This window comes from Heterodontus francisci, chromosome 30 (genome assembly GCF_036365525.1).
Source record: "Heterodontus francisci isolate sHetFra1 chromosome 30, sHetFra1.hap1, whole genome shotgun sequence".
Lineage (NCBI taxonomy): Eukaryota > Metazoa > Chordata > Chondrichthyes > Heterodontiformes > Heterodontidae > Heterodontus > Heterodontus francisci.
In genome coordinates, this window is record NC_090400.1 from 63,572,185 (window position 1) to 63,599,228 (window position 27,044).

General features: G+C 44.6%; 1 protein-coding gene across 4 annotated transcripts in view; it reads right to left on the reverse strand.

Annotated features, from left to right (window-relative positions):
• LOC137346877 (integrin alpha-E-like) overlaps positions 1 to 27,044 on the reverse strand; it is a 397,091-nt gene that overhangs the window by 325,516 nt on the left and 44,531 nt on the right. For all 4 annotated transcript variants that reach the window (XM_068010834.1, XM_068010835.1, XM_068010833.1 and 1 more), the window contains exon 2: positions 15,470 to 15,575. In XM_068010834.1, the coding sequence (XP_067866935.1) occupies positions 15,470 to 15,531 (62 nt within the window). In that variant the 5' untranslated portion in view covers positions 15,532 to 15,575. The remainder of the gene's footprint in view (positions 1 to 15,469; positions 15,576 to 27,044) is intronic.

Genomic DNA, 27,044 nt, shown 5'->3' on the forward strand with positions numbered 1-27,044 from the left:
ACAGTGGCGCAGTGGTTAGCACCGCAGCCTCACAGCTCCAGGGACCCGGGTTCAATTCTGGGTGCTGCCTGTGTGGAGTTTGCAAGTTCTCCCTGTGTCTGCGTGGGTTTCCTCCGGGTGCTCCAGTTTCCTCCCACATGCCAAAGACTTGCAGGTTGATAGGTTAATTGGCCATTATAAATTGCCCCTAGTATAGGTAGGTGGTAGGGAAATATAGGGACAGGTGGGGATGTGGTAGGAATATGGGATTAGTGTAGGATTAGTAGAAATGGGTGGTTGATGGTCGGCACAGACTCGGTGGGCCAAAGGGCCTGTTTCAGTGCTGTATCTCTAAACTAAACTAAACTAAACTAAACATATACAAACTTTTGGCTTTAATAATAGAGGCATAGAGTACAAAAGCAAGGAAGTTATGCCAAAATGAAAACAGAAAATGCTGGAAACACTCAGCAGGTCAGGTAGCAACTGTGGAGACAGAACCATAGTTAACATTTCAGGTCAATGACTTTTCATCAGAACATCAGGTCATCCTTCTGTGCTGTGTCACTCGATGATTCTATGATGAAGGAAAAGCAGATGAAGGGCTATGGGAACAGGATGGGTCAATGTGATTAGACAACATGCTCGTGTGAAGGATAGACAAGGACACGGATTGGTTGGGCCAAATGGCCTATTTCTATGTTGCATCCACAATGTATTCTATACAGATTCATTTAGTGTAGAAAGACACGTACAATAGATCATATTATAACAGGAAAGGCAGTGCAGTAGAAAATATGCAAAAAATGGGATCACACAAATTAGCTACCGAATATTTCCAGTCAATGTAATGGCATTTTCTAAAAAGTGAAAAAAAAATAAAGATAGATCTTTAAGAAACCTTCTTGCAAGTTGAAATAAATTATTACATCTGTACACAGATTACTGATTAGGCCATATTTGGGGTACTGTGTGTAAACTTAGTCACATCACCTTCAAAAGTACATTGATGCACTGGAGATGTTTTAGAGAAGAGTAACAAATCCAAATGTAGCTCAAGGACTTTAACTGGAGAGAGAAGGATTGAGAGGGGATATGATGTAGCCTTGAATTTGTTTAGCTATGCAGATATCGAGGTTGACAAGTTATTTAACTTGGACTGTCAGTGCAGAAATAAAGGGCATGGTTCTAAGTATAGCAAGCCTCAAACAAGATGAGAGGTTAGAAGGAATATTGTTTCCACACAGAGTGGCAAATATATGGAATAGATTCTCAATGAAAACAGCTGATACTTTGGCAATTATTATTTTCAAAACAACAAGTGGATAGGTATCTGTACAGGAATGGGATTAAAGGGGTTGGCGAAATCAGAGAAGAAGATTATGTGACATGATGACTCCGATCCTGCTGGGACAATGGAGGAAACTGGCTGGGATTAAATAGTGAAGGTGTGGGAATGGATGATTACCTTTGTTCATCGTACAGGTACTAGGGAACACAGGTTTAAGGTTTTGGGCAAGAGATGCAGGGGGTTGTCAGGGAGAACCTTTTTACAGTGGCAATGATCTGGAACATGCTGCCTATGAGGATGGTCGAAGCGCAGACAATCAATGATGTCAAAAGGAAATTGGGTGGGCACTTGAGGAAAATAAACTTGCAAGGCTACGGGAATAGAGCAGGGGAATGGGACTGACTGGATTGCTCTACAGAGAGCTGGCATGGACTCGATGGGCCGAATGTCCTCCTTCTGTGCCATTATGACTATGACTATTCAGGGTCAGTGAGTAGTAAAGGCAATCCTTCCCTTAGAAACCTCAATAGATGGAGTAGAGGTCAGAATAAGATAGACTAACAGGATATGTGGATGGTGCTTCATGGGTCAAATGGCCTTTCTTGTCTTTGTTCTCATACGTCAAGCAACCCAAACCCCACTTCCACTCCTCCCAGTGGCCACTCAATGCTGAACTAGGAGAATCCTTGGAATAAATCACATGTCTGTTCTGACCTGAAAAGTAGGGCAAAGTATATTTTATTCTGATCTCTATTCCTTCTATTGAGGCTTTTGAGGGAATCACCATTAATACTCACTGACCCTGAAAGGTAATCATCCACTCCCACATCTTCTGGCTTTTATATCTAGAGGACTAAAATGCAAGGATGGGGGAGGGTGTAGAAGTTATGCTTCAGCTATACAAAGACCTAGTCAGACCACACTGGGGGTACTGTGAGCAGCTCCAGGAACCACACCTTGGGAAGGGATATATTGGCCTTGGAGGGAGTGCAGCATAGATTTGCCAGAATGATACCTGGACTCCAATGGGTTAAATTACGAGGAGAGATTACACAAACTAGGGATATATTCCCTGAAATTTAGAAGGTTAATGGTGATTTGAACAAAGTTTTCAAGATATTAAGGGGAACAGATAGAAACTATTTCCACTGGTTGGGGAGTCTAGGACTAGGAAGCAGATTCTAAAAATTAGAACCAGATCAGTCAGGAGTGAAATTAGAAAACAATTCTACACACAAAGATTAATAGAGGTTTGGAACACACTTTCGGAAGTGGGAACTGGTGCGAGATCAATTTTTAAATCGGAGATGGATAGACTTAAGTTCACCGAAGTATTAAGGGATTTTGTGCGAAGCGAAGTATATGGAGATCTCATTGAATGGTAGAGCATGCTCAAGGGGCTAAATGGTCTACTCCTATTCCTATGTTCAGTCATGCTGCAGGCACATGGGTAGCACTGCATAGCAGTACAAGGTCAGGCAAAAGTATACAGAAGACAGGCACCAAGGGAATGCACAAGGTGATTAGCTGACTTTTGTATGGAATAATGGATAGTTTAATAAAGTTGGTTTCAATGTTTTTTTTTTGTGCTGGCTTTTATTTCAACATCGTTGCCAGAACTTTAAAAGATGAGAATAAAAAGGGTGCATAAGGAGTCATAGGGCTGCATTTTAAGAGGCTGCCGCCGAAGTAGGCGGTGGGATTACAAATTTGTGGCCCGCACGTATGGGTTCCACGTCGCAGAGCCGCCGCGATTCCAAATGCGGCGGCTCATTACCATGTCCGGGGCGGCCACACCCCCCTCCCTCAGCCCAATGAAGTGGTGGGAGCAGGCAATCTGTCACTGGCAATGGCGTCCAGTGCCTATGCGCAGGCACCGGGGCCATTTTTAAAGGGCTTAAAGCCCTAACTGAGCATTTAAGTGGCATAACACAACATTCCTGCCCTTTTTCCCCTCCAGAATACCTACCTTGAAAACATCACCCCCCCCCCACCTCACAAAAAGCTCTGAACCTTTGTCCTTTACCCCTTCCCATCACCTCCCGACCAATCCGAGGCATTGTGACACTCCTCCCCTCCTCCCGCACAGAGAAAAACACCTCCTCCCCTCTCCCCACAGGTGTTACGCATCATTTCCCTGAATGGGGATTCGAAGGCGCAGCATTGCTGGCTGCCACAATGAAGATAACAACCTGCTGACAGAATTGCTGCGGCCTGCATGTTAAGTAGGCATTTACATATTTTAATGCGGGTCCCGTCGCCGAGCGGCGAGGCAGCCACCACAAGGCCTCGGCACAGCCACCGAGATCAGTACGGGTCCTGCAGCCGTCGGGGTTGTGGCAGGCCTCCTCTGTTGCAATCTTCATTGCCACCCGCCTTCCCCACACCTCCCCAACCACCATTCCCGGCGGCGGAGAGGCTTTAAAATCCAGCCCCTAGAGTCACTTACGGCACAGAAGGAGGCCATTCAGCTGATCATGTCCATACTGGCTCTCCGTGGAGTAATCCAGTCGGTCCCATTCCCCTGCTCAATCCCAGTCGCCCTGCAAGTTTATTTCCTTCAAGTTTCCATCCAAGTTCCCTTTGAAATCATTGATTGCCTCCATTTCCACCACCCTTGTGGGCAGCAGGTCATTACCACTTGCTCCATAAAGAAGTTCTTCTTCACATTCCTCCTTCATCTCTTGCCCAAACCTTAAATCTGTGTCCACTCGTCCTTGTACCAGTTAATGGGAAGAGTTTTCCTTGTCTAACTTATCGAAGCCCGTCATAATCTTATATACCTCTATCAAATCTCCCCTCAATCTCCTTTGCTCCTAAGGAGAACAACCCTAGCTTTTCCAAGCTAACCTTGTAACTAAAAGCCCCCATCCCTGGAACCATTCTGGTAAATCTCCTCTGCACCTTCACAAGGACCCTCACATCCTTGCTAAGGTGTGGTGACCAGAACTGGATGCAATACTCCAGTTGGGGCCTAACCAGAGTTTTATAAAGGTACAGCATTACTTCCCTGCTTTTCGCAGAATCACAGTGCAGAAGGAGGCCATTCGGCCTATCTCTGGAAGAGCAATTCCCTCAGTTCCATTCCCCTGGCTTCTCCCCGTAACCCTGCATATTCTTCCTTTTCATATAACTGTCTAATTCCCTGTTGAATGCTTCAATTGAACCTGCCTCCACCACGTTCTCAGGCAGCGCATTCCAGTCCTTAACCACTCGCTGCGTGAAAAAGTTTTTCCTCATATCGCTTTTGCTTCTCTTACCAAACACTTTAAATCTGTGCACTCTCGTTCTCGATTCGTTCACGAGTGGGAACAGTTTCTCTCTATCTACTCTGTCCAGATCCCTCATGATTTTGAATACTTCTATCAAATCACCTCTCAGCCTGTTCTTCTCCAAGGAAAACAGTCCTAACTTCTCCAATCTATCCTCATAACTGAAAATCCTCATCCCTGGAACCATTCTCCTGAATCTTTTCTGTACTCTCTCCAATGCTCTCACGTCTTTCCTTAAGTGCGGCGCACAGAACTGGACGCAGTACTCCAGCTGAGGCTGAACTAGTGTCTTATACAAGTTCACCATAACTTCCTTGCTCTTGTACTCTATACCGCTATTAATAAAGCCCAGGATACTGTATGCTTTATTAACCACTCTCTCAACCTGTCCTGCCACCTTCAATGACTTATGCACATATATACCTAGGTCCCACTGCTCCTCCACTTTTGTACTCGATATATGAAGCCCAAGATCCCATATGCTTTACTACCCACTCCCTCAATCTGTTCTGCCACCTTCAAAGATCGATGTACATGTGCCCCATGTCCCTCTGTTCCTGCACACTCTTCAGAACTGCGCCATTATGTCTATATTGCCTCACCCTATCCCTGCTACCAAAATGCATCACTTTACACTTGTCTGTATTAAATTCCACCTGCCATTTGTCTGCCCATTCCGCTAGCCTATCTATGTCCTGTTGCAGGCGGCTCATATCATCCTCACCGTTTGCCACTCCTCTAATTTTGGTATCATCGTCAAATTTGACGCTGTATTCCAAGATCCAAGTCATTTATATGTAGAAAAGAAAGCAGTGGTCCTAGCACAGACCCTTGGGGAGCACCACTATCTACTATTCTCCAGTATGAAAAGCAACCATTTACCACAACTTGCTATTTTCTGCCCTTAAGCCAATTTTTTATCCAATTGGACACTGACCCTCCTGTTCCATGAGCCTCAATTTTAACCAGCCTTTTATGTGGTACTTTGAAAAACGCTTTCTTAAAATCCATATAGACAACATCCACTGCATTGTCTTCATCAACCTTCTCTGTTACTTCATCAAAAAATTCAATTAGATTAGTCAAGCATGGTCTCCCTTTTACAGATTCGTGTTAGCTATCCTTAATTAACTCAAACTTCTCTCCAAGTGCCTGTTTATTTTTTCCTTAATTATTGTTTCTAAAACCTTACCCATCACTGATGTTAAACTAACTGGCCTGTAGTTGCTAGGACTGTACTGACACCCTTTCTTGAATAAGGGTGTCACATTTGCCAGTCTCTAATCCTCTGGCATCTCCCCTATATCTAGGAAAGATTTAAGATTATGGTAAGCCCTTCTGCTATCTCCAACCCAACTTCCTTTAGCAACCTGAGACGCAAGCCACCCGGACCAGGTGACTTATCTGCCCTAAGCTTAGCCAGGCTTTCCAGTACCTTCTCCCTCTCAATTTTTACCCTATCCATTGCCTCTACTCTTTCTACATCTACCGATATTTTGTCGGTATTCCTCTTCCTTTGTAAACACTGATACAAAATACACATTAAGCATTCTAGCCTTGCCCTGAGCCTCTAAGCATATATTACTCTTTGTCCCTAATAAGCTCAACTCCACCTCTTGCTACCCACTTTATTATTGACATGCTGGTAGAAGATTTTTGGGTTCCCTTTTATGTTGACTGCCATTCTATTCTCCGACTCTCGCTTTGCCAGTCTTATCTTCCCCTTTACCTCCCCTCTCAAGTTATTGTATTTGGCCTGGTTCACACTTGAATTATTCACCTGACATGCATCATACACCCCTTTTTCTTTGTTTCATCATAACGTCTATTTCCCTCATCAGCCAAGGAGTCCTGTGTTTGGTTTCCCTCACTTTCACCCTTGTTGGAATGTACCTAGCCTGTACCTGAAGCATCTCTTCCTTACAGATAACCTATTGTTCTCTTACAGTTTTGACTGTCAGTCTTTGGTTCTATTTTACCCTGGTTAGATCCCTTCTCATCACATTGAAAATTAGCCCTCTTCCAATGTAGACAACCTACCTTACATCGTTCCTTCCTTTTCCACATTACTTGTCTAAACCTTATGATATGATGATCACTCTTACCCAAGTGCTGCCCCATGGTCCACTTGGCCTACCTCATTTCCCAGCACCAGATCCAGCAATGCTTCCTTCCTAGTTGGGCCAAGAACATACTGATCAAGGAAGTCCTCCTAAACATATTTCAGAAATTCCTCCCCCTCCTTTCCCTTTACTCGAATACTATCCCAATCGATATTTAGGTAGTTCCAGTGCCCCAATATCATCACTCAATAGTTCTTGCATATCTCTGTGATTTCCCTGCAGATTTGTTCCTCTATCTCTCTCTCGCACTATTTGGAGGCCTATAGAACACCCTCAGTAGCGTGATCATATCTTTTTTGCTTCTCAACTCTAACCAAATGGATTCTGTCCTTGCCCCTGCAAGGATATCCCTCTTTCCAACACTACAATATTTTCCCTAATCAGTACTGCTATCCCACCTCCCTTTCGTCCTTCTCCATCTTTTCTGAACACCTTATAGTCTTGTAAATTAAGTGGCCAGTCCTCACCATTTTTAAGCCACGTTTGTTATCGACACATCATATTCCCATGCTGCTATTTGTGCTTGTAACTCACCAACCTTATTCACCACACTTTGTGCGTTTATATACATGCATTGTAATCCTATCTTTGCATTCCTTAGAGTCCTTCTCAGTTCGCTCCGATCTAATATGGAACCACTCCCGTCTAATACTGTCCAACGCTCACACATTATGTATCTTATTCCTCTTTTTTACTTTTATATGCTGGTGCCCATCCCCCTGCCAATTTAGTTTAAACCCTCCCCAATCACACTAGTGAACCTCCACGCAGGTACATTGGTCCTAATCCTGTTAATGTGCAATCCTTCCCATTTGAATCGGTGCCTTCTGCCCCAGAACTGGTCCCAGTGCCCCCAGGAACCTGAAGCTCTCCCTCCTGCACCATGTTTCAAGCCACACATTGATCCTCCCTACCTTCCTATTTCTACTCTCGCTAGTGATTACTACCACTGAGGTCCTATTCTTGAACTTACTCCCTAGCTCCTGAAAATCTAACTGTGTGAGTGAGAGAGAGCGTGTTGCATAGTACTAGAGAAGCAAGTAGTACCATATTAGATTGGAACAGACTAAGAAAGACTACAAAGAATACACGACAGTTTACAATGCATTTGTGCAAACGCACAAAGTGTGATGAATAAGGTTGGTGGGCTACAAGCACAAATACCTGTATGGGAATATGATGCAGTGGCAATAATGGAAACATGGCTCAAAAATGGTGAGGACAGGGCGCTTAATATTAAAGAATACAAAATGTTCAGAAAAGATAGGGAAGAAAGGGAGATGGGGTGCCAGTACTGATTAGGGAAGACATTAAAGTGTTGGAAAAGACGTTCTTCAGGAGGCAAAGACAGAATACATTTGGTTAGAGTTGAGAAGCAAAAAAGGGATGATCACACTACTGGGAGTATTCTGCAGACCTCCAAATAGCGAAAGAGAAGTAGAGGACCAAATCGACATTGAAATCACAGAGATGTGCAAGAACTAAAGAGTGGTGATAGAATCATAGAAAAGTTACGGCACAGAAGGAGGCAATTAAGCCCATCATGTCTGCGCCGGCTGAGAAACTAGCCGCCCAATCTAATCCCACTTTCCAGCACCTGGTCCATAGCCTTGCAGGTTACTTCATATCAACATACGAACCAGGAGCAGAAGTAGGCCACTCGGCCCCTCGAGCCTGCTCCGCTATTCAATAATTTCATGGCTGAACTGATTACTCCACATTTCCACCTACCCCCGATAACCTTTCACCCCCCTTGCTTATCAAGAATCTATCGACCTCTGCCTTAAAAATATTCAAAGACTCTGCTTCCACTGCTTTTTGAGGAAGATAATTCCAAAGACTCACGACCCTCAACAGAAAAAGATTTCTCCTCATCTGTCTTAAATGGGCGACCACTTATTTTCAAACAGTGACCCCTGGTTCTTGATTCTCCCACAAGGGGAAACATCCTTTCCACATCCACCCTGTCAAAACCCCTCAAGATCTTATGTTTAAATCAAGTCGCCTCTTACTCTTCTAAATTCCAGAAGGTACAAGCCTAGCCTGTCCAATCTTTCATCGTAAGACAGACCACCCATTCCAGATATTAGTCTAGTAAACCTTCTCTGTGCTGCCTCCAATCATTTACATCCTTCCTTAAATAAGGAGAACAGTACTGTATACAGTACTCCAGATGTGGTCTCACCAATGCCCTGGATAGCTGAAGCATAACCTCCCTACTTTTGTATTCAATTCCCCTCATGATAAATGATAACATTCTATTAGCTTTCCTAATTAATTTCTGTACCTGCATACTAACCTTTTGCAAATCATGCACTAGGACACCCAAATCCCTCTGCATCTCAGAGCTCTGCAATCTCTCCCCATTTAGATAATATGCTTCTTTTTTACTCTTCCTGCCAAAGTGGACAATTTCACACTTTCCTACATTATACGCCATTTGCTAGGTCTTCGCCCACTCACATAACCTATCTATATCCCTTCGTAGCCTCCTCATGTCCTCTTCACAACTTACGTCCCTACCTATCTTTGTGTCATCAGCAAATTTAGCAGTCATACCTTCGGTCCCTTCATCCAAATCATTTATATAAATTATAAAAAGTTGAGGCCCCAGCACTGATCCCTGTAGCATACCACCCATTACATCTTGCCAACCAGAAAATGACCCATTTATGCCTATTCTCTGTTTCCTGTTAGTTGGCCAATCTTTTGTCCATGCCAATATGTTATCCCCTACACCATGAGCTTTTATTTTTTGCAATAACCTTTGATGTGGCACCTTATCAAATCCCTGCTGGAACTCTAAGTACAATACATCCACCGGTTCCCCTTTATCCACAGCATATGTAACTCCCTCAAAGAACTCCAATAAATTGGGTAAACATGATTTCCCTTTCACAAAACCATGTTGACTCTGCCTGATTACCTTGAATTTTTCAAAATGCCCTGCTATAACGTCTTTAATAATAGCTTCTAACATTTTCCCTAACATAGATGTTAAGCTAACTGGCCTGTAGTTTCCTACTTTCTGTCTGCCTCCCTTTTTGAATAAAAGGGGGTACATTCGTTTATTTTCCAATCTAACAGAACCTTCCCCAAATCTAGGGAACTTTGGAAAATTAAAACTAACGCATCAACTATCTCACTCGCCACTTCTTTTAACACACTAGGATGAAAACCATCAGGACCCAGGGACTTGTCAGCTTGCAGCGCCAACAATTTGTTCACTACCACTTCCCTGGTGATTGTAATTTTCTGGAGTTCCTCCCTCCCTTCCATTTCCTGAGTTACAGCTAATACTAGGATGTTACTTGTATCCTCAATAATGAAGACTTCAGGTGCAGGTCCAGGTACCTTTTAAAAGAGTTGAGGGTTTGTGCCTCCACCACTGATCCAGGCAGTGCATTCCAGACACCCACCACGCTCTGGGTGAAAGTTTTTCCTCATCCTTACCTCTAATCCTTCTACCAATCACCTTAAATTGGGGCGGCACAATGGTGCAGTGTTTAGCACCGCAGCCTCACAGCTCCAACGACCCGGGTTCAATTCCGGGTACTGTGTGGAGTTTGCAAGTTCTCCCTGTGTCTGCGTGGGTTTCCTCCAGGTGCTCCAGTTTCCTCCCACATGCCAAAGACTTGCAGGTTGATAGGTAAATTGGCCATTAGAAATTGCCCCTAGTATAGGTAGGTGGTAGGGGAATATCGGGACAGGTGGGGATGTGGTAGGAATATGGAATTAGTGTAGGATTAGTATAAATGGGTGGTTGATGGTCGGCACAGACTCGGTGGGCCGAAGGGCCTGTTTCAGTGCTGTATCTCTAAACTAAACTAAATCTGTGCCCCTGGTAATTGACTTCTCTGCTAGGGGAAACAGCTCCTTCCTGTCTACTCTATTTAGGCCCCTCAATTTTATACACCTCAATTAAGTCACCCCTCAGCCTCCTCTATTCTAAGGAAAACAATCCTAGCTGATCCAATCTTTCCTCATAGCTGCAACTTTCAAGCCCTGGCAATATTTTTATAAATCTCATCTGTACTCCATAGCAATTATATCCTTCCGGTAATGCAGTGACCAGAACTGTATGCAATACTCCAGCTGTGGCCTAACCAGCGTTTTATACAGTTCCAGCATTACATCCCTGCTTTTGTATTCTATACCTCGGCCAATAAAAGAAAACACGCCATATGCCTTCTTAACCACTCTACCTACCTCTCCTGCCACCTCCAGGGTCCAGTGGACATACACTCCAAGGTCTGTCACTTCTTCTAATGCTCTCAATATCCTCCCTTTATTGTATATTCTCTAGCTTTGTTTGCCCTCCCCAAATGCATTACCTTACACTTCTCCAGATCGAATTCCACTTGCCACTTTTCTGCCCACTCAACCAAACCATTGATATCATTCTGGGGTCGACAGCCATCCTCTTCACTATCAACTACATGGCCAATTTCTGTCTCATCTGCAAATTTCCCAATCATGCCTTCCACATTTAAGTCCAAATCATTAATATATACCACAAACAGCAAGGGACCCAACACTGAGCCCTGTGGAACGCCAATGGAAACCACTTTCCATTCACAAAAACATCTGTCGACCACGACCCTTTGTTTCCTGTCACTGAGCCAATTTTGGATCCACTTTCCCCTGTATCCCATGAGCTTTCATTTTTCTGACCAGTCTGCCATGTGAGACCTTGTCAAATGCATGTAGCAGAAGGTCTGACCATCATTTTTCAATCCTCAGTGGATTCAGGTGTGATGGCTGAATGATTGGAGGACTGCGAACATTGTACCTTTGTTTAAAAAGGGTGCGAAGGATAGACTGAATAATTACAGGCCAGTCAGTCTAACTTCAGAAGTGGGCAAATTATTGGAATCAATTCTGAGAGACAGGATAAACTGTCACTTAGAAGGGCACGGATTAATCAAGGATAGTCAGTATGGATTTGTTAAGGGAAATCGTGTCTGACTAACTTAGAGTCAGAGTCGTACAGGATAGAAACAGGCCCTTCGGCCCACCGTGTCCATGCCGACCATAATGCCCATCTATACTAATCCCACCTGCCTGCATTAATTCCATATCCCTCTATGCCTTGTTCATTCAAGTACCTGTTTACTTGTGTTGCCACTTTCAGGGAACTATGTACTTTCTCCACAAGGTCTCTCTGCTCAACAACACACCCCAGGGCCCTGCCATTCACTGTATATGTCCTGCTCTGGTTTAACTTCCCAAAATGCATCACTGCACACTTGTCTGCATTAAATTCCATTTGCCACTCCCTTGCCCACTTTCCCAGTTGATCTATCTCCTGTTGTAACCTTAGACAACCTTCTTCACTGTCCACTATACCACCAGTTTTGGTGTCATCTGCAAACTTACTAATCATGCCCCTTATATATTAATGACTTGGATGTGAATGTATGACAAACAGAGGGCCCAGCACCAATCCCTGCGGCACACCACTGGTCACCGGCCTCCAATCTGAAAAACAACCCTCCATTACCACCCTCTGCCTCCTACCACCAAGCCAATTTTGTATCCAATTTGCAAGCTCACCCTGGATCCCATGTGTTCGAACCTTCTGGACCAGCCTACCATGCGGGACCTTGTCAAAGGCCTTGCTAAAGTCCATGTAGACAACATCCATCGCCCTGCCCTCGTCAATCCTCTTGGTCACCTCCTCGGAAAACTCAATTAAATTCGTGAGACATGATTTCCCACACACAAAGCCATGCTGACTATCCCTAATCAGACCATGCCTTTCCAGATGCATATGAATCCTGTCTCTCAGAATCCCTTCCGATAACTTTCCCACCACTGATGTAAGGCTCACCGGCCTGTAGTTCCCTGGCTTATCCCTGCTGCCCTTCTTAAATAAAGGCAGAACATTAACTATCCTCCAGTCTTCCGGTACCTCACCCGTGGCTAACAATGATACAATAATCTCTGCCAGGACCCCAGCAATCTCTCCCTTGCTTTCCATAGCATCCTAGGATACACCTGGTCAGGCCCTGGGGATTTAGCCACCTTAATGCGCTTCAATACCTCCAACACCTCCTCCTTTGTAATGTTGATATTCTCCAGGATATCAGTGTTCCCTCCCTTGAACTCACTAGCTTCCATGACCTTCTCCAGGTAAATACGGATGAGAAATATTCATTTAAGACCTCGCCCATTTCCCGTGGCTCCACACAGATTGCCACACTGATCCTTAAGGGGACCTACTCTCTCCCTAGCTACCCTTTTACTCTTAATATACTTATAGAATCTTTTAGGATTCTCCTTTATCTTATCTGACAGGGAAATCTCATGGCCCCTTTTCGCGCTCCTAATTTCCTTCTTAAGTGTAGTCCTACATTCCCTATACTCCTTGAGGGACTCACTCGATCCTAGCTGCCTATACCTGACAAATGCTTCCTCTTTGTCCTGACCAGACCCTCAATATCCCTTGTCAACCAAGGTTCCCTAAACTTGCCAGCCTTGCCCTTCCATCTAACAGGAACATGCCGGCCCTGAACTCTTCCTATCTCACTTTTAAAAGCCTCCCACTTGCCAGACGTCCCTTTACCTGTAAACAGCCTCTCCCATTCAACTTTTGAGAGTTCCTGTCTGATGCCATCGAAATTAGCCTTCCCCCAATTTAGGACTTCAACCGGAGGACCAGTCCTATCCTTTTCCATAACTATCTTGAAGCTAATAGAGTTATGGTCACTGGTCCCAAAGTGCTCCCCCACTGACACCCACCTGCCCATCCTCATTTCCTAAGAGAAGGTTGAGTGTAGCCCCTTCTCTAGTAGGGCCATCCACATACTGCTTCAGAAAACTATCCTGGACACACTTAAATTCTTCCCCATCAGATCCCTTAGTGCTAAGACAGTCCCAGTCAATATTAGGGAAGTTAAAATCACCTACTATTACAACCCTATAATTCCTACACCTATCTGTGATTTCCATACATATATGCTCCTCCACTTCCCTCTGACTATTGGTGGGCCTATAGTATAATCCCATCAAAGTGATCACCCTCTTCTTATTTCTAAGTTCTACCCATGTGGCCTCGCTGGACATTCCCCCCGGGATATCCTCTCTAAGTACTGCCGTGATGTCCTCCCAAATCAATAGTGCAACTCCCCCTCCTCTCTTACCTCCACCTCCGTCACGCCGGAAGGATCGGTACCCCGGAACATTGAGCTGCCAGTCCTGCCCATCCCTCAACTACTTGATTGAATTTTTTGAAGAAGTAACAAAAGAGGATAGATGAGGGTAGTGCAGTTGATGTGACATACATGGATTTTAGCAAGGCTTTTGAAAAGGTCCCATATGGCAGACTAATTAGGAAACTAAAAGGGCATGGGATCCAGGGGAATGTAGCAAGCTGGATACAAAATTGGCTCAGTGGCAGGTAACAAAAGGTAACTGTTGACGGGTGTTTTTGCAACTAGAAGGCTGTTTCCAGTGGCGTTCCACAGGGCTCAGTACTAGGTCCCCTGCTTGTTGTGGTATATGTTAACGATTTGGACCTAAATGTAGGGGGCATAATCAAGACATTTGCCGATGACATGAAAATTGGCCATGTGGTTGATAGCAAAGAGGATAGCTCTAGACTGCAGGATGATATCAATGGACTGGTCAGGTGGACAGAAAAGTGGCAAATGGAATTCAACTTGAAGTGCGAGGTGATGCATTTGGGGAGGTCAAACAAGGCAAAGGCGACGGGCCAAGTGCTGGAAAATGGGATTAAAATAGTTCGGTGCTTGATGGCCAGCACAGACAAGATGGGCCAAAGGGCCTGTTTCTGTGCTGTATAACTCTGACAATTATTAATGGGAGAATACTGAGAGGTGTAGAGGAAGTGAGGGGCCTTGGAGTGAATGTCCACAGATCCCTGAAGGTAACAGGACAAGTCGATAAGGTGGTTAAGAAGGCAGATGGAATCCTTTCCCTTATTAGCCGAGGTATAGAATATAAGAGCAGGGAGGTTATGCTGGAACTGGATAAATCATTAGTAAGGCCACAGCCTGAGTAGTGTGTGCAGTTCTGGTCACCTCATTACAAAAAGGATGTAATTGCACTGGAGATGGTACAGTGGAGATTTACAAGGATGTTTCCAGGACTGGGAAACTGCAGCTATGAGGATACGCTGTGTTTGTTCTCCTTGGAACAGAGGAAGCCAATTTGATAGAGATGTACAAAATTGTGAGGGGCCTGGATAGAGTGGAGGTGAAGGGCCTATTTACCTTCGCAGAGAGATCAGTGACTCAGGGACATAGATTTAAAATGACAGGTAGAAAGATTAGAGGGGAGATGAGGAAATGTTTTTCACCCAGAGGGTGGTAGGGGTCTGGAACTCACTGCCTGTAAGGGCAGTAGAGACAGAAACCCTCAACTATAAAAGGTGCCTGGATATGCACCTCAACCCACAGGGCTACGGACCAAATGCTGGAAAATAGGCTTAGGCTGGGCGGCTCGTTTATTGGCCAGCGCAGTCACAATGGGTCAAGTGGCCTCTTTCTGAGCTGTAAACCTTCTATGATTCTAAATAAATTTGCAAGGCTACGGGGATAGAGCAGGGGAATGGGACTTATTGGATTGCTACACAGAGAGCCGGGATGGACTCGATGGGCCCGAATGGCCTCCTTCTGTGCCATAATGGCGCTATGACTCTAAAACATAAGGCAAAACAAAAATCACTGCAAAGTACAGAATAAGATTTAGGTTAAAATGCCACCAGTTTAAACACTTAACTACAATATTTCAAAATCTGTACAAAATTTAACCAATAGGATCTGAATAAATACTCTTACCCATGACTGTACTGAACAACATTCTGGCCAAACAGGATGCTACTGTTGTTTTGGAAGCGCATCTTTATTTTGGTATCAATGTTGAAGGCGTCTGATGCATTCAGGGCTGCAATAAAGGAGAGACAGAATAAATTAAAGGAAGGAATAGTGAGCCTGGTAACACTGTAAAATACCTCAGTGCTATAACAGGAATAATAATCATGGATCTGCCATATAACATGGGTGACATTTACAAGGACGGTGCATCAAAGAATTGTTAGAGCATAGGAGGAGGCCTTATGGACCATTGTGTCTGTGCTGGCTCTCCAAAGTAGCAATTACTTAGTGCCACTCACTTGCCTTCTCCCTCTAGCCCTGCACATTCTTCCTTTTCAGATAACAATCCAATTCCCTCTTGAATGCCTCGATTGAAAATGCCTCCACAACATTCTCAGGGAATGCTTCCAGATCCTAACCACTTGCTGTATGAAAAGCTTTTTCCTCATGTTGCCATCACTTTTTTTGATAATTACCTTAAATTTGTGCCCTCTTGTTCTCGATCCTTCTACCAATGGGAACAGTTTTTCCCCAGCTACTCTGACCAGACCCTTCACGATTTTGAATACCTCTATCAAATCTCCTCTCAACCTTCTCTTCAAAGAAAACAGTCCCAACTTCTCCAATCTATATACATAACTGAAATTCCTCATCCCTGGAACCATTCTCGTGAATCTTCTCTACACTCTCACTAATGTCTTCACATCTTTTCTAAGGTGTGGCATCCAGAACTGGACGCAATACTCCAGTTGAGGCCGAACCAGTGTGTTATACAGGTTTAAACTAACTTCCTTGCTTTTGTACTCTATGCCCCTATTAATAAAGCCGAGGATGCTATATATTTTATTCACCACGCTCTCAACCTGCCACCTTCAATGATTTATGCACATATACACCCAGGTTCCTCTACTGCTGCACCCACTTTAGAATTGTACCCTTTATTTTATATTGTCTTTCCACATTCTTCCTACCAAAATGAATCACTTCATACTTCTCTGTATTAAATTCCATCTGCCACGTGTCCGCCCATTCCACCCACCTGCCAATATCCTTCTGAAGTTCTACACTACACTATCTGCCTCACAGTTCAGGCATGGACAAGCATTAGTGGAGATCAGTCTGTTTCGATTGGACAATAAATGCCACTGCTGAATTAAGTGTTTAAAAATATGTTTAACTGAGAAATATCAAGATTTAGGCCATTGTATGTTTCAGAGAAATTGCATAACCAAAGTTGTGAACATCAAGGAAATGTCAGGATTAAGATATGTGATAACAAGGAAAAAGACAGATTACAAACCTTTAACTTGCTACAGCGAAGTGGAAAGGGGTGTGGGTGGTTCCAACTGACCACAATCTTGTTTGGTTAAAATGGTGCGTTTGTCCAAGTGTTTTTTTTTTCAATTCATTCATGGGATGTGAACTTAGTTGGCTAGGCCAGCATTTATTGCCCATCCCGAATTGCCCTTGAGAAGGTGGTGGTGAGCTGCCTTCTTGAACCGCTGCAATCCATGTGAGGTAGGTACACCCACAGTGCTGTTAGGAAGGGAGTTCCAGGATTTTGACCCAGCGACAGTGAAGGAACGGCAATATAGTTCCAAGTCAGGATGGTGTGTGACTTGCAGGTGGTGGTGTTCCCATGCATCTGCTGCCCTTGTCCTTCGGGTTGGTAGAGGTCGTGGGTTTGGAAGATGCTGTCTAAGGAGCCTTGGTGCATTGCTGCAGTGCATCTTGTAGATGGTACACATTGCTGACACTGTGCGTCGGTGGTGGAGGGAGTGAATGTTTGTGGATGGGGTGCCCATCAAGCGGGGTGCTTTGTCCTGGACGATGTCTCGAGTATTGTTGGAGCTGCACCCATCCAGGCAAGCGGACAGTATTCCATCACACCCCTGACTTGTGCCTTGTAGATGATGGACAGGCTTTGGGGAGTCAGGAGGCGAGTTACTTGCCACAGGATTCCTAGCCTCTGATCTGCTCTTGTAGCCACAGTATTTATATGACTACTCCAGTTCAGCTTCTGGTCAATGGCAGCCCCTAGGATGTTGATAGTGGGGGATTCAATGATGGTAATACCATTGAATGCCAAGGGGGGGATGGTTAGATACTCTCTTGTTGAAGATGGTCATTGCCTGGCACTTGTGTGGCGCGAATGTTACTTGCCACTTATCAGCCCAAGCCTGGATATTGTCCAGGTCTTGCTGCATTTCTGCACAGACTGCTTCAGTATTTGAGGAGTTGCGAATGGTGCGGAACATTGTGCAATCATCAGCAAACATCCCCACTTCTGACCTTATGATTGAAGGAAGGTCATTGATGAAGCAGCTGAAGATGGTTGGGCCCAGGACACTACCCTGAGGTACTCCTGCAGTGATGTCCTGAAGCGGAGACGATTGACCTCCAATAACCACAATCATGCTCCTTTGCACGAGGTATGATTCCAACCAGCGAAGAGTTTTCCCCGATTCCAGTTTTGCTAGGGCTCCTTGATGCCATACATGGTTAAATGCTGCCTTGATGTCAAAGGCAGTCACTCTCACCTCACCTCTTGAGTTCAGCTCTTTTGTCCATGTTTGAACCAAGGCTGTAATGAGGTCAGGAGCCGAGTAGCCCTGGCGGAACCCATACTGAACATCACTGAGCAGATTATCGTTAAGCAATTGCTGCTTTATGGCACGGTCAATGACACCTTCCATCACTTTACTGATGATTGAGAGAAGCCTGATGGGGCGGTAATTGGCCGGGTTAGACTTGTCCTGCTTTTTGTGTACAGGACATACCTGGGCAATTTTCCACATTGCTGGATAGATGCCAGTGTTGTAGCTGTACTGGAACAGCCTGGCTAGGGGCGCAGCAGGTTCTGGAGCACAGGTCTTCAGTACTATTGCAGGAATATTGTCAGGGCCCACAGCCTTTGCAGTATCCAGTGCCTTCAGTCTTTTTTTGATGTCACGTGGAGTGAATCAAATTGGCTGAAGTCTGTCATCCGTGATGCCGGGGACTTCAGTAAGAGGCCAAGATGGATCATCAACTCGGCACTTCTGGCTGAAGATTGTTGCAAGTGCTTCTGCCTTATCTTTTGCACTGATGTGCTGGGCTCCCCCATCATTCAGGATGGTGATATTTGTAGAGCCACCTCTTCCAGTTAGTTGGTTAAACTGCAGAGTCTAATCCATTAGCTATGGGATTGTTTAGCTCTGTCTATCGCATGCTGCTTACGCAGCTTGGCACGCAAGTAGTCCTGGGTTGTAGCTTCACCAGGTTGACACCTCATTTTAAGGTATGCCTGGTGCTGTTCCTGGCATGCCCTCCTGCACTCTTCATTGAACCAGTGCTGGTCTCCTGGCTTGATGGTAATGGTAGAGTGGGGGATATGCCGGGCCATGAGGTTACAGACTGTGGTTGAGTATAATTCTGCTGCTGCTGCTGGCCCACAGCACCTCATTTATACTCAGTTTTGCATTGCTAGATCGGTTTGAAATCCATCCGATTTAGCACGGTGGTTGTGCCACACGACACGATGGAAGGTATCCTGGATGAGGTCAAGTATGTTTTTCCCTCTTGTTGGTTCCCTCACCACCTGTCGCATACCCAGTCTAGCAGCAAGTCCTTTAGAACTCGGCCAGCTCGGTTAGTAGTGGTACTACCGAGCCACTCTTGGTGATACACATTGAAGTCTCCCACCCAGAGTACATTTTGTGCCCTTGCCACCCTCAGTGCTTCCTCCAAGTGGTGATCAACATGCAGTACTGACTCATTAACTGAGGGAGGGCAGTAGGTGGTAATCAGCAGGAGGTTTCCTTGCCCATGTTTGACCTGATGCCATGAGACTTCATGGGGTCTGGAGTCAAAGTTGAGGACTCCGAGGGCAACTCCCTCCGGACTATATACCACTGTGCCACCACCTCTGCTGGATCTGTCCTGCCGGTGGGACAGGACACACCTGAGGATGGTAATGGGACTGTCTGGGACATTGTCTGTCAGGTATGATTCTGTCAGTTTGACTATGTCAGGCTGTTGCTTGACTAGTCTGTGGGACAGCTCTCCCAACTTTGGCACAAGTCCCCAGATGTTTGTAAGGAGGACTTTGCAAAGTCGACAGTGCTGGGTTTGCCGTTATCATTTCTGGTGCCTAGGTGGGTGCCGGGTGGTCCATCTGGTTTCATTCTTTTTTATTGACTGCGTAGTGGTTAGATACAACTGAGTGGCTTGCTAGGCCATTTCAGAGGGCATGTAAGAGTCAACCACATTGTTGTGGGCCTGGAGTCACATGTCGGCCAGACCAAGTAAGGACAGCAGATTTCCTTCCCTAAAGGACATTAGTGAACCAGATGGTTTTTTTTACAACAATCGACAATGGTTTCATGGCCATCATTAGACTAGCTTTAAATTTCAGATTTATTAACTGATTTCAAATTCCACCTTTTGCTGTGGTGGGATTCAAACCCAACACCCCAGAGCAATACCCTGTCGCTCTGGGCTACTAGTTCAGTGACAATACCACTACGCCACCACCTCCCCCTTTTCAAGTCCAATAAATGGAAAACTGCTGGGTTTTCTCGTAGGTAACAAAAACAATTATTCATTTTTAAACAATTCCCGAAATGGTCGCAACCTCACCCACACACACGAAAAGAAAGGGTAGGATGCAGGTTAAAGTCCAAAGTGAGGTAAGTGTTTTTGGCAGTCAACCTTTTGAATCTTTTGAGGAGGAAAATCATTTTAAAGATCCAGGCTTGGGTGTTTATAGTCTTGAACTTGTTGAGATGTTGTGTTCTAGTTGTTACAACTCAGCACAAAGCTGGCCAGTGTGGATTTTGCTACCTTCACAGATGGAGAGTAACAAAGTCACTTTGTGATCTCTCTGCTGTAATGGCTGTTCCAGTAATTGTTCAGCAGGGTTCTCCTTGCTTGGCCGGATCTCTTGCACAGCCTCTGGCTGGGCTGGCTTTGAGGTTTTGGCTTGATTTCCTCTCTCTCGCTCGCTCTCTCTCCAAAGGGCTACATTTTAAAAGGTAACTATCCATCACATTAGAGTTTCTGTTTGGAGACACATGGCCCTCTCCCCTGGTGTGACCACACAATGGACCAGGATGTGGAAACCATGGCTAGCGATTGACATCTGAATGAGGACACTTCTGTTAACACGGTGCAACTTCACACCTATTCATTTTGGCTGTGAGTCAGTCTGTCTCTAGAACCCTTTGTTAGTTCATTCATATCAATAGGGGTCATCAATATGCAATAATGCTCCTTTCAATTTCAAAGGGATTCTCCCCACAGCTATTTCAGATGAGGTTAATGAGTTTCGTCTTTGCAGACAGATTTGTTGATTTCCAGTATAGGAGGGGTCACATGACTGCTACTCCATTTTGACTGTGGTAGAAGTCTCCATGTTCTTGTGACGTTGTTTAATAATTGAAAGCCGAGGGGAGTCTAGAAAGTGGAGGGGTGAAATCAAAAAAGGAAATTAGGAAAGCGAAGAGAGGGCATGAAAGAATATGGGTGACCAAAATCAAGGTGAACCCAAAGATGTTTTATCAAAACATGAGGAGTAAGAGAATAACTAAGGAAAGAGTAAAGTCCATAAAAGACCAAAAAGGTAATATATGTGTAGGGGCGGAAGATGTTGGCATGGTTCTTAATGAATACTTTGCATCTATCTTCACAAAAAGAGGGGGACAATACAGATATTGTCTCAAGGAAGAGGGGTGTGAAGTATTGGATGTGATAAACACAGTGGGGGGGGGGGGAGGGGAAGTATTAATGGAATCAGCATTCTTGAAAGTGGATAAATCACCAGGGCTGGATGAAATGTACCCCATTCGAAGAGAAGGATGAACAAAAACCAAAAACTAAGGCATACAAAGCGGCGAAAACTAGCGGAAGGCCAGAAGAATGGGATTTTTTTTTTTTTTTAGGAACCAGCAGCGGATGGCTAAAAAGCTAATAAAGAGAGAGAAAGTTGATTATGAAAGTAAATTGGCAAGAAATATAAAAACAAACAGCAGGAGCTTCTACAGGTAGATAAAAAGAGAGTGTAGCTAAAGTGAGCGTGGAATCCTTGGAGGATGCCACTGGAGAATTGATAATGGGTAACAGGGAAATGGCAGATAATTTAAACCAATGTTTTACATCAGTCTTCACGGTGGAGGACACTATAAACATCCTACAGATATCAGAATCTGGGTGTCCCATTGTCTGTGTGAATGTTGGGTTTAAAAAAAAGGCTTCCCTCCAAGATGCAGTAGCCTGTCAACACTCGCCATTTGACTGTGTAATTGAAGGCAACTGGTGCAACCAAGAATTGGCACCTTCAGAAGAGGACATTGGGGCAGTTGAAACTGAGAACATGTTGAGCAGTTTTTTGAAGCTGAGGATAGTTGCTTTGTATGTTGTTTCATTGGGTACAGGAGTTTGAGTCTTGTCAGTGGGTGCTCAGTGTATGTTTCTCCATCACAGCATTATGTGAGGAATATGGTGATTGTGATTGTCATTTTATGCCCCACTGAGGTGTGTTTCAGTGAGAAGTCTGTGTGGGACAGTACATGGATATGAACATATGAATTAGGAGCAGCAGTAGGCCACTCAGCCTGTGGAGCGGGTCTGCAATTCAACAAGATCATGGCTGATCAGATTGTAATCTCAACTCCACATTCCCGCCTACCTCGGATAACCTGTCACCCCTTGGTTATCAAGAATCTATCTCCTTCTGCCTTAAAAATTTTTAAAGACTCTGCTTCCACTGCCTTTTGAGGAAGAGTGTTCCAAAGACACTCGACCTTGTGACAGAAAAAATTTCTCCTCATCTCTGTCTTAAATGGGTGATCTTTTATTTTTAAACAGTGACTCCTAGTTGTAGATTCTCCCACAAGCGGAAACATCCTTTCCATATCCATCCTGTCAAGACCCCTCAGGATCTTAAATGTTTCAATCAAGTCACCTCTTACTCTTATAAACTCCAGCGGGTACAAGCCTAGCCTGTCCAACTTTTCTTCATAAGACAACCCGCCCATTCCAGGTATTGTGTCCAGTCTTGGCTCATTCAAAAAATCATGAATTTAGAGAATATTTAAACTCATCTATCAGGTTTTTCCAGTTCCCATCAGAATGGTGTTTCATAACTTCGCTCTCTCTTTTTAAATCAGCTTCCCCTCGACTTTTTATAAAACAGGAAGTGTTTACTTCTACTTCCTGTGTTGCAGCCCCTGGTGGAAAGGAAATGGTTGAGATCCTTTGCCCCTTGCTTTGCATTTGCAGTGTAGCAGAGTTCTGCAACTACAGTTCCTCACTGAGATCAGTGATTAAAAGTTAGAGTAGAATGCTCATAAAACAGATCATTTGGTTTTGTTTTTGTGCTGGTGCTGTCAATAAAATTGTAGCTCTGCCTGAGCAGATTAAACCCATTCTGCATTGAGTGCTGTTACCAGCTGTAGTGCAGAATTAGTTGGTACTTCCCCCACCTGTTCCTTCCAAACTTCACCCCTTCTTAGTTGCCAGGAAATTGTTGTATCTGCCCTGACTGTCCTCAGAACCTCACCCCTCCTGCATAGGCAGTGAGTCCCAACAGGAAACCTGACCATGGAGTACAATTTCAAACCCTGTCCTTTCCCACCTTGGGTGATTTTGTGTATTGAGCCATCAGCTCACAAACTGCATTAAGTTTTTGACAAGGCAACCGATCTCTAGCTTCTTCATTTCGATTCTGTCGGTGATGAGTTGCTATGAGTCATTCACATTTTCAGATTGCTAAATTTGCCGCCTTTGCCTTTTCATATAGGTTTAAACAAAACTGCTTTGTGGCCAGTAACCCATATCTAACATTTCCATCATTGTGCAGTTGAATGTTTCAATTTTTTTTTTCTGTTGGCATTAAAAAAGACCTGTGTGGAGTTTGCAAGTTCTCCCTGTGTCTGCGTGGGTTTTCTCCGGGTGCTCCGGTTTCCTCCCACAGCCAAAAGACTTGCAGGTTGGTAGGTAAATTGGCCATTATAAATTGCCACTAGTATAGGTAGGTGGTAGGGAAATATAGGGACAGGTGGGGATATGGTAGGAATAGGGGATTAGTGTAGGATTAGAATAAATGGGTGGTTGATGGTCGGCACAGACTTGGTGGGCCGAAGGGCCTGTTTCAGTGCTGTATCTCTAAATAAATAAAAATAAATAAAGCTAATTGGAGGAAAGAGCTTGTAACAATCTCTATCATGAAGGACAGAGTATTTGACAAACTAATGGGACTAAAGGCAGACAAGTCGCCAGGACCTGATGGCCTGCATCCAAGGGTTTTAAAGGAAGTGGCTGCACAGATAGTGGAGGCATTGGTCGAAATAGTCCAGAACACACTGGATTCTGGGAGGGTCCCAGCACATTGGAAAACGCTAATGTGACGCCCTTGTTCAAGAAGGGAGGGAGACAAAAAGCAGGAAACTGTAAGCCAGTCAGCCTAACATTGGTCATTGAGAAAGTGCTAGAGTCCATCATTAAGGAAGAAATAGCAGGACATTTAGAAAAGCTTAATGCAATCAAACAGTCAACATAGTTTTGTGAAAGGGAAATCATGTTTGAAAAATTTGCGAGAGCTCTCTGAGGATATAACAAGCAGCGTTGATAAAGGGGAATCGGTAGATGTAGTATATTTGGATTTCCAGAAGGCATTCGATAAGGTCATAGAGTCATAGAGCTATACAGCACCGAAACAGGCCCTTCGGCCCACCATGTCCGCACTGGCCATCAAGCCGATCTATCCTAATCCCATTTTTCAGCACTTGGCCCGTAGCCTTGAATGCTATGGCATTTCAAGTGCTCATCTAAATACTTCTTAAATGTTGAGGGTTCCTGCCTCTACCACCCCTTCAGGCAGTGTGTTCCAGAGTCTAACCACCCTCTGGGTGAAAATTTTTTTCCTCAAATCCCCACTAAACCTCCTGCCCCTTACCTTAAAGGTATGCCCCCTGGTTATTGACCCCTCCGCTAAGGGAAAATATTTCTTCCTAGCTACCCTATCTTGCCCCTCAATTTTGTGTACCTCAATCAGGTACCCCCTCAGCCTTCTCTGCTCTAAGGAAAATAACCCTAGCCTATCCAGTCTCTCTTCAGAGTTGAAATGCTCCAGCCCAGGCAACACCCTGGTGAATCTCCTCTGCACCCTGTCCAATGCAATCACATCCTTCCTATAGTGTGGCAGCCAGAACTGTACACAGTACTCCAGCTGTGGCCTAGTGCTTTACACAGCTCCATTATAACCTCCCTGCTCTTATATTCTATGTCTCAGCTAATAAAGGCAAGTATCCCATATGCCTTCCTAACCACCTTATCTACCTGTGCTGCTGCCTTCAGTGATCCATGGACAAGTACACCAAGGTCACTCAGACCCTCTGTACTTCCTAGGGTCCTACTATCCATTGTATATTCCCTTGCCTTGTTAGTCCTCCCAAAATGCATCACCTCACACTTCTCAGGATTAAATTCCATTTGCCACTGCTCTGCCCATCGTACCAGCCCATCTATCTGGTCCTGTAATCTAAGGCTTTCCTCGCTATTTACCAATTTTCGTGTCATCTGCAAACTTACTGACTATACCTCCTATATTCACATCGAAATCATTAATGTTCACTGCAAACAGAAAGGGTGCCAGCACCGATCCCTGCGGTACACCACTGGTCACAGGCTTCCAATTGCAAAAACAACCCTCAACCATCACCCTCTGCCTCCTGCCACTAAGCCAATCTTGGATCCAATTTGAAAATTGCCCTGGATCCCATGGGCTCTGACTTTCTTGACCAATCTCCCATGCGGGACCTTATCAAAAGCATTACTAAGTCCACGTAGACTACATCAACTGCTTTACCCTCATCTACACATCTAGTCACCTCCTCGAAAAATTCAATCAAATTTGTTAGACACGATCTCCCCTGACAAAGCCATGCTGACTATCCCTGATTAATCCCTGCCTCTCCAAGTGGAGATTAATCCTGTCCCTCAGAATTTTTTCCAATAGTTTCCCTACCACTGATTTTAGACTCACTGGCCTGTAATTACCTGGTTTATCCCTAGTACCCTTCTTGAATAATAGTACCACATTCGCTGTCCTCCAGTCCTCTGGCACCGCTCCTGTGGCCAGAGAGGATTTGAAAATGTGTGTCAGAGTCCCTGCAATCTACTCTCTTGGTTCACATAACAGCCTGGGATACATCTCATCTGGGCCTGGGGATTTATCCACTTTTAAGCCCACTAAAATTGTTAATACCTCCTCCCTTTCATCTATCATTTCTTCTCACCAAAAATATAATGAACCCTGCTGCACTCGAATAACCATCGGGAAGATTAGTGTGTGAGGCGTCACAAAAAACAACTAATTTAATTGCTTCTGGGTGACCCAATGCTGGAAACCTGAGTGTACATTTGTCTGAGCGCAATTCCTTCAATGTCTTATTGCTTTCAGCACTTCAACGGTAGCATGTTTCAGCATGGTGCTCAATTCTAATACATCATAGCAAGCATCAGGCCTAGTTTGTGCGTCCAACCAGTTTAATTGCCTGATTAAGCTCCTTAACTGGTCTGCTTGGTTGCAGAGTCTTCCTTTTGAGACGATCTGGCTTGATTTATTGGGATCCTAGTAACGTTCTCTAGGTAGGATTGTTGATTTATGGTTACGCCCAACTTAGTCTGCCTAATATTCAACCCTTTAAATTTAAAAGTTCCAGAAGCCCACCTCCAGGGAGAAGACTCGGAGGGTGGTGTTCCGGACCAGTAAGTTACCTCGGGTGGAAAAAAAAAACTGAAAGTGACGTCACTGAAAGGCTGTGACCTGATTGGCTGGTAGGGAATCTGCACTGAATTTGAAAATAAAACATTGATTAAAATTGACTAAAACCCTAATTAACTAATTAATTAATAAGTAGAGGAGTAACTAAACCGGGAGGAGATTACTGTATTTAGCATTTAATATTTATAGCAGAAATCTAGCACGAGGGACCATATAGTTAATTGTAACTTAATTTAGTAAGGATTTATAAAGTATTTAAGTATTTATTTTAAATTAATTTATTAATTAGTGCTAGTAATGTCAGTTAGAGGGGTAAAGTGCTTCATCTGAGAGATGTGGGAGGTCCGTGACGCTTCCAGCATTCCTGATGACTACATCTGCAGCAAGTACCCAGTTGCAGCTCCTCACAGACCGCATGGATCGGTTGGAGCAGCAATTTGATGCACTTAGGAGCATGCAGGTGGCACAGCGCGTCACAGACAGGAGTTTTAGAGACGTGGCGACACCCAAGGTGCAAGCAGATAGATGGGTGACCGCTGAAAGGGGCAGGCAGTCAGTGCAGGAATCTTCTGTGGCTTTCCCCTCTAACAAGTATACTGTTTTAGATACTGTTGGGGGGGGGGGGGGGGGGGGGGGGGGGAGATGGCCGATCAGGGGAAAACAACAGCAGCAGCCAGAGCAGTGGGACCACGGCTGGCTCTGTTGTTCAGCAGGGAGGGGCAAAGTGCAGAAGAGCAACAGTTATAGGGGACTCTACAGTCAGGGGCACAGATA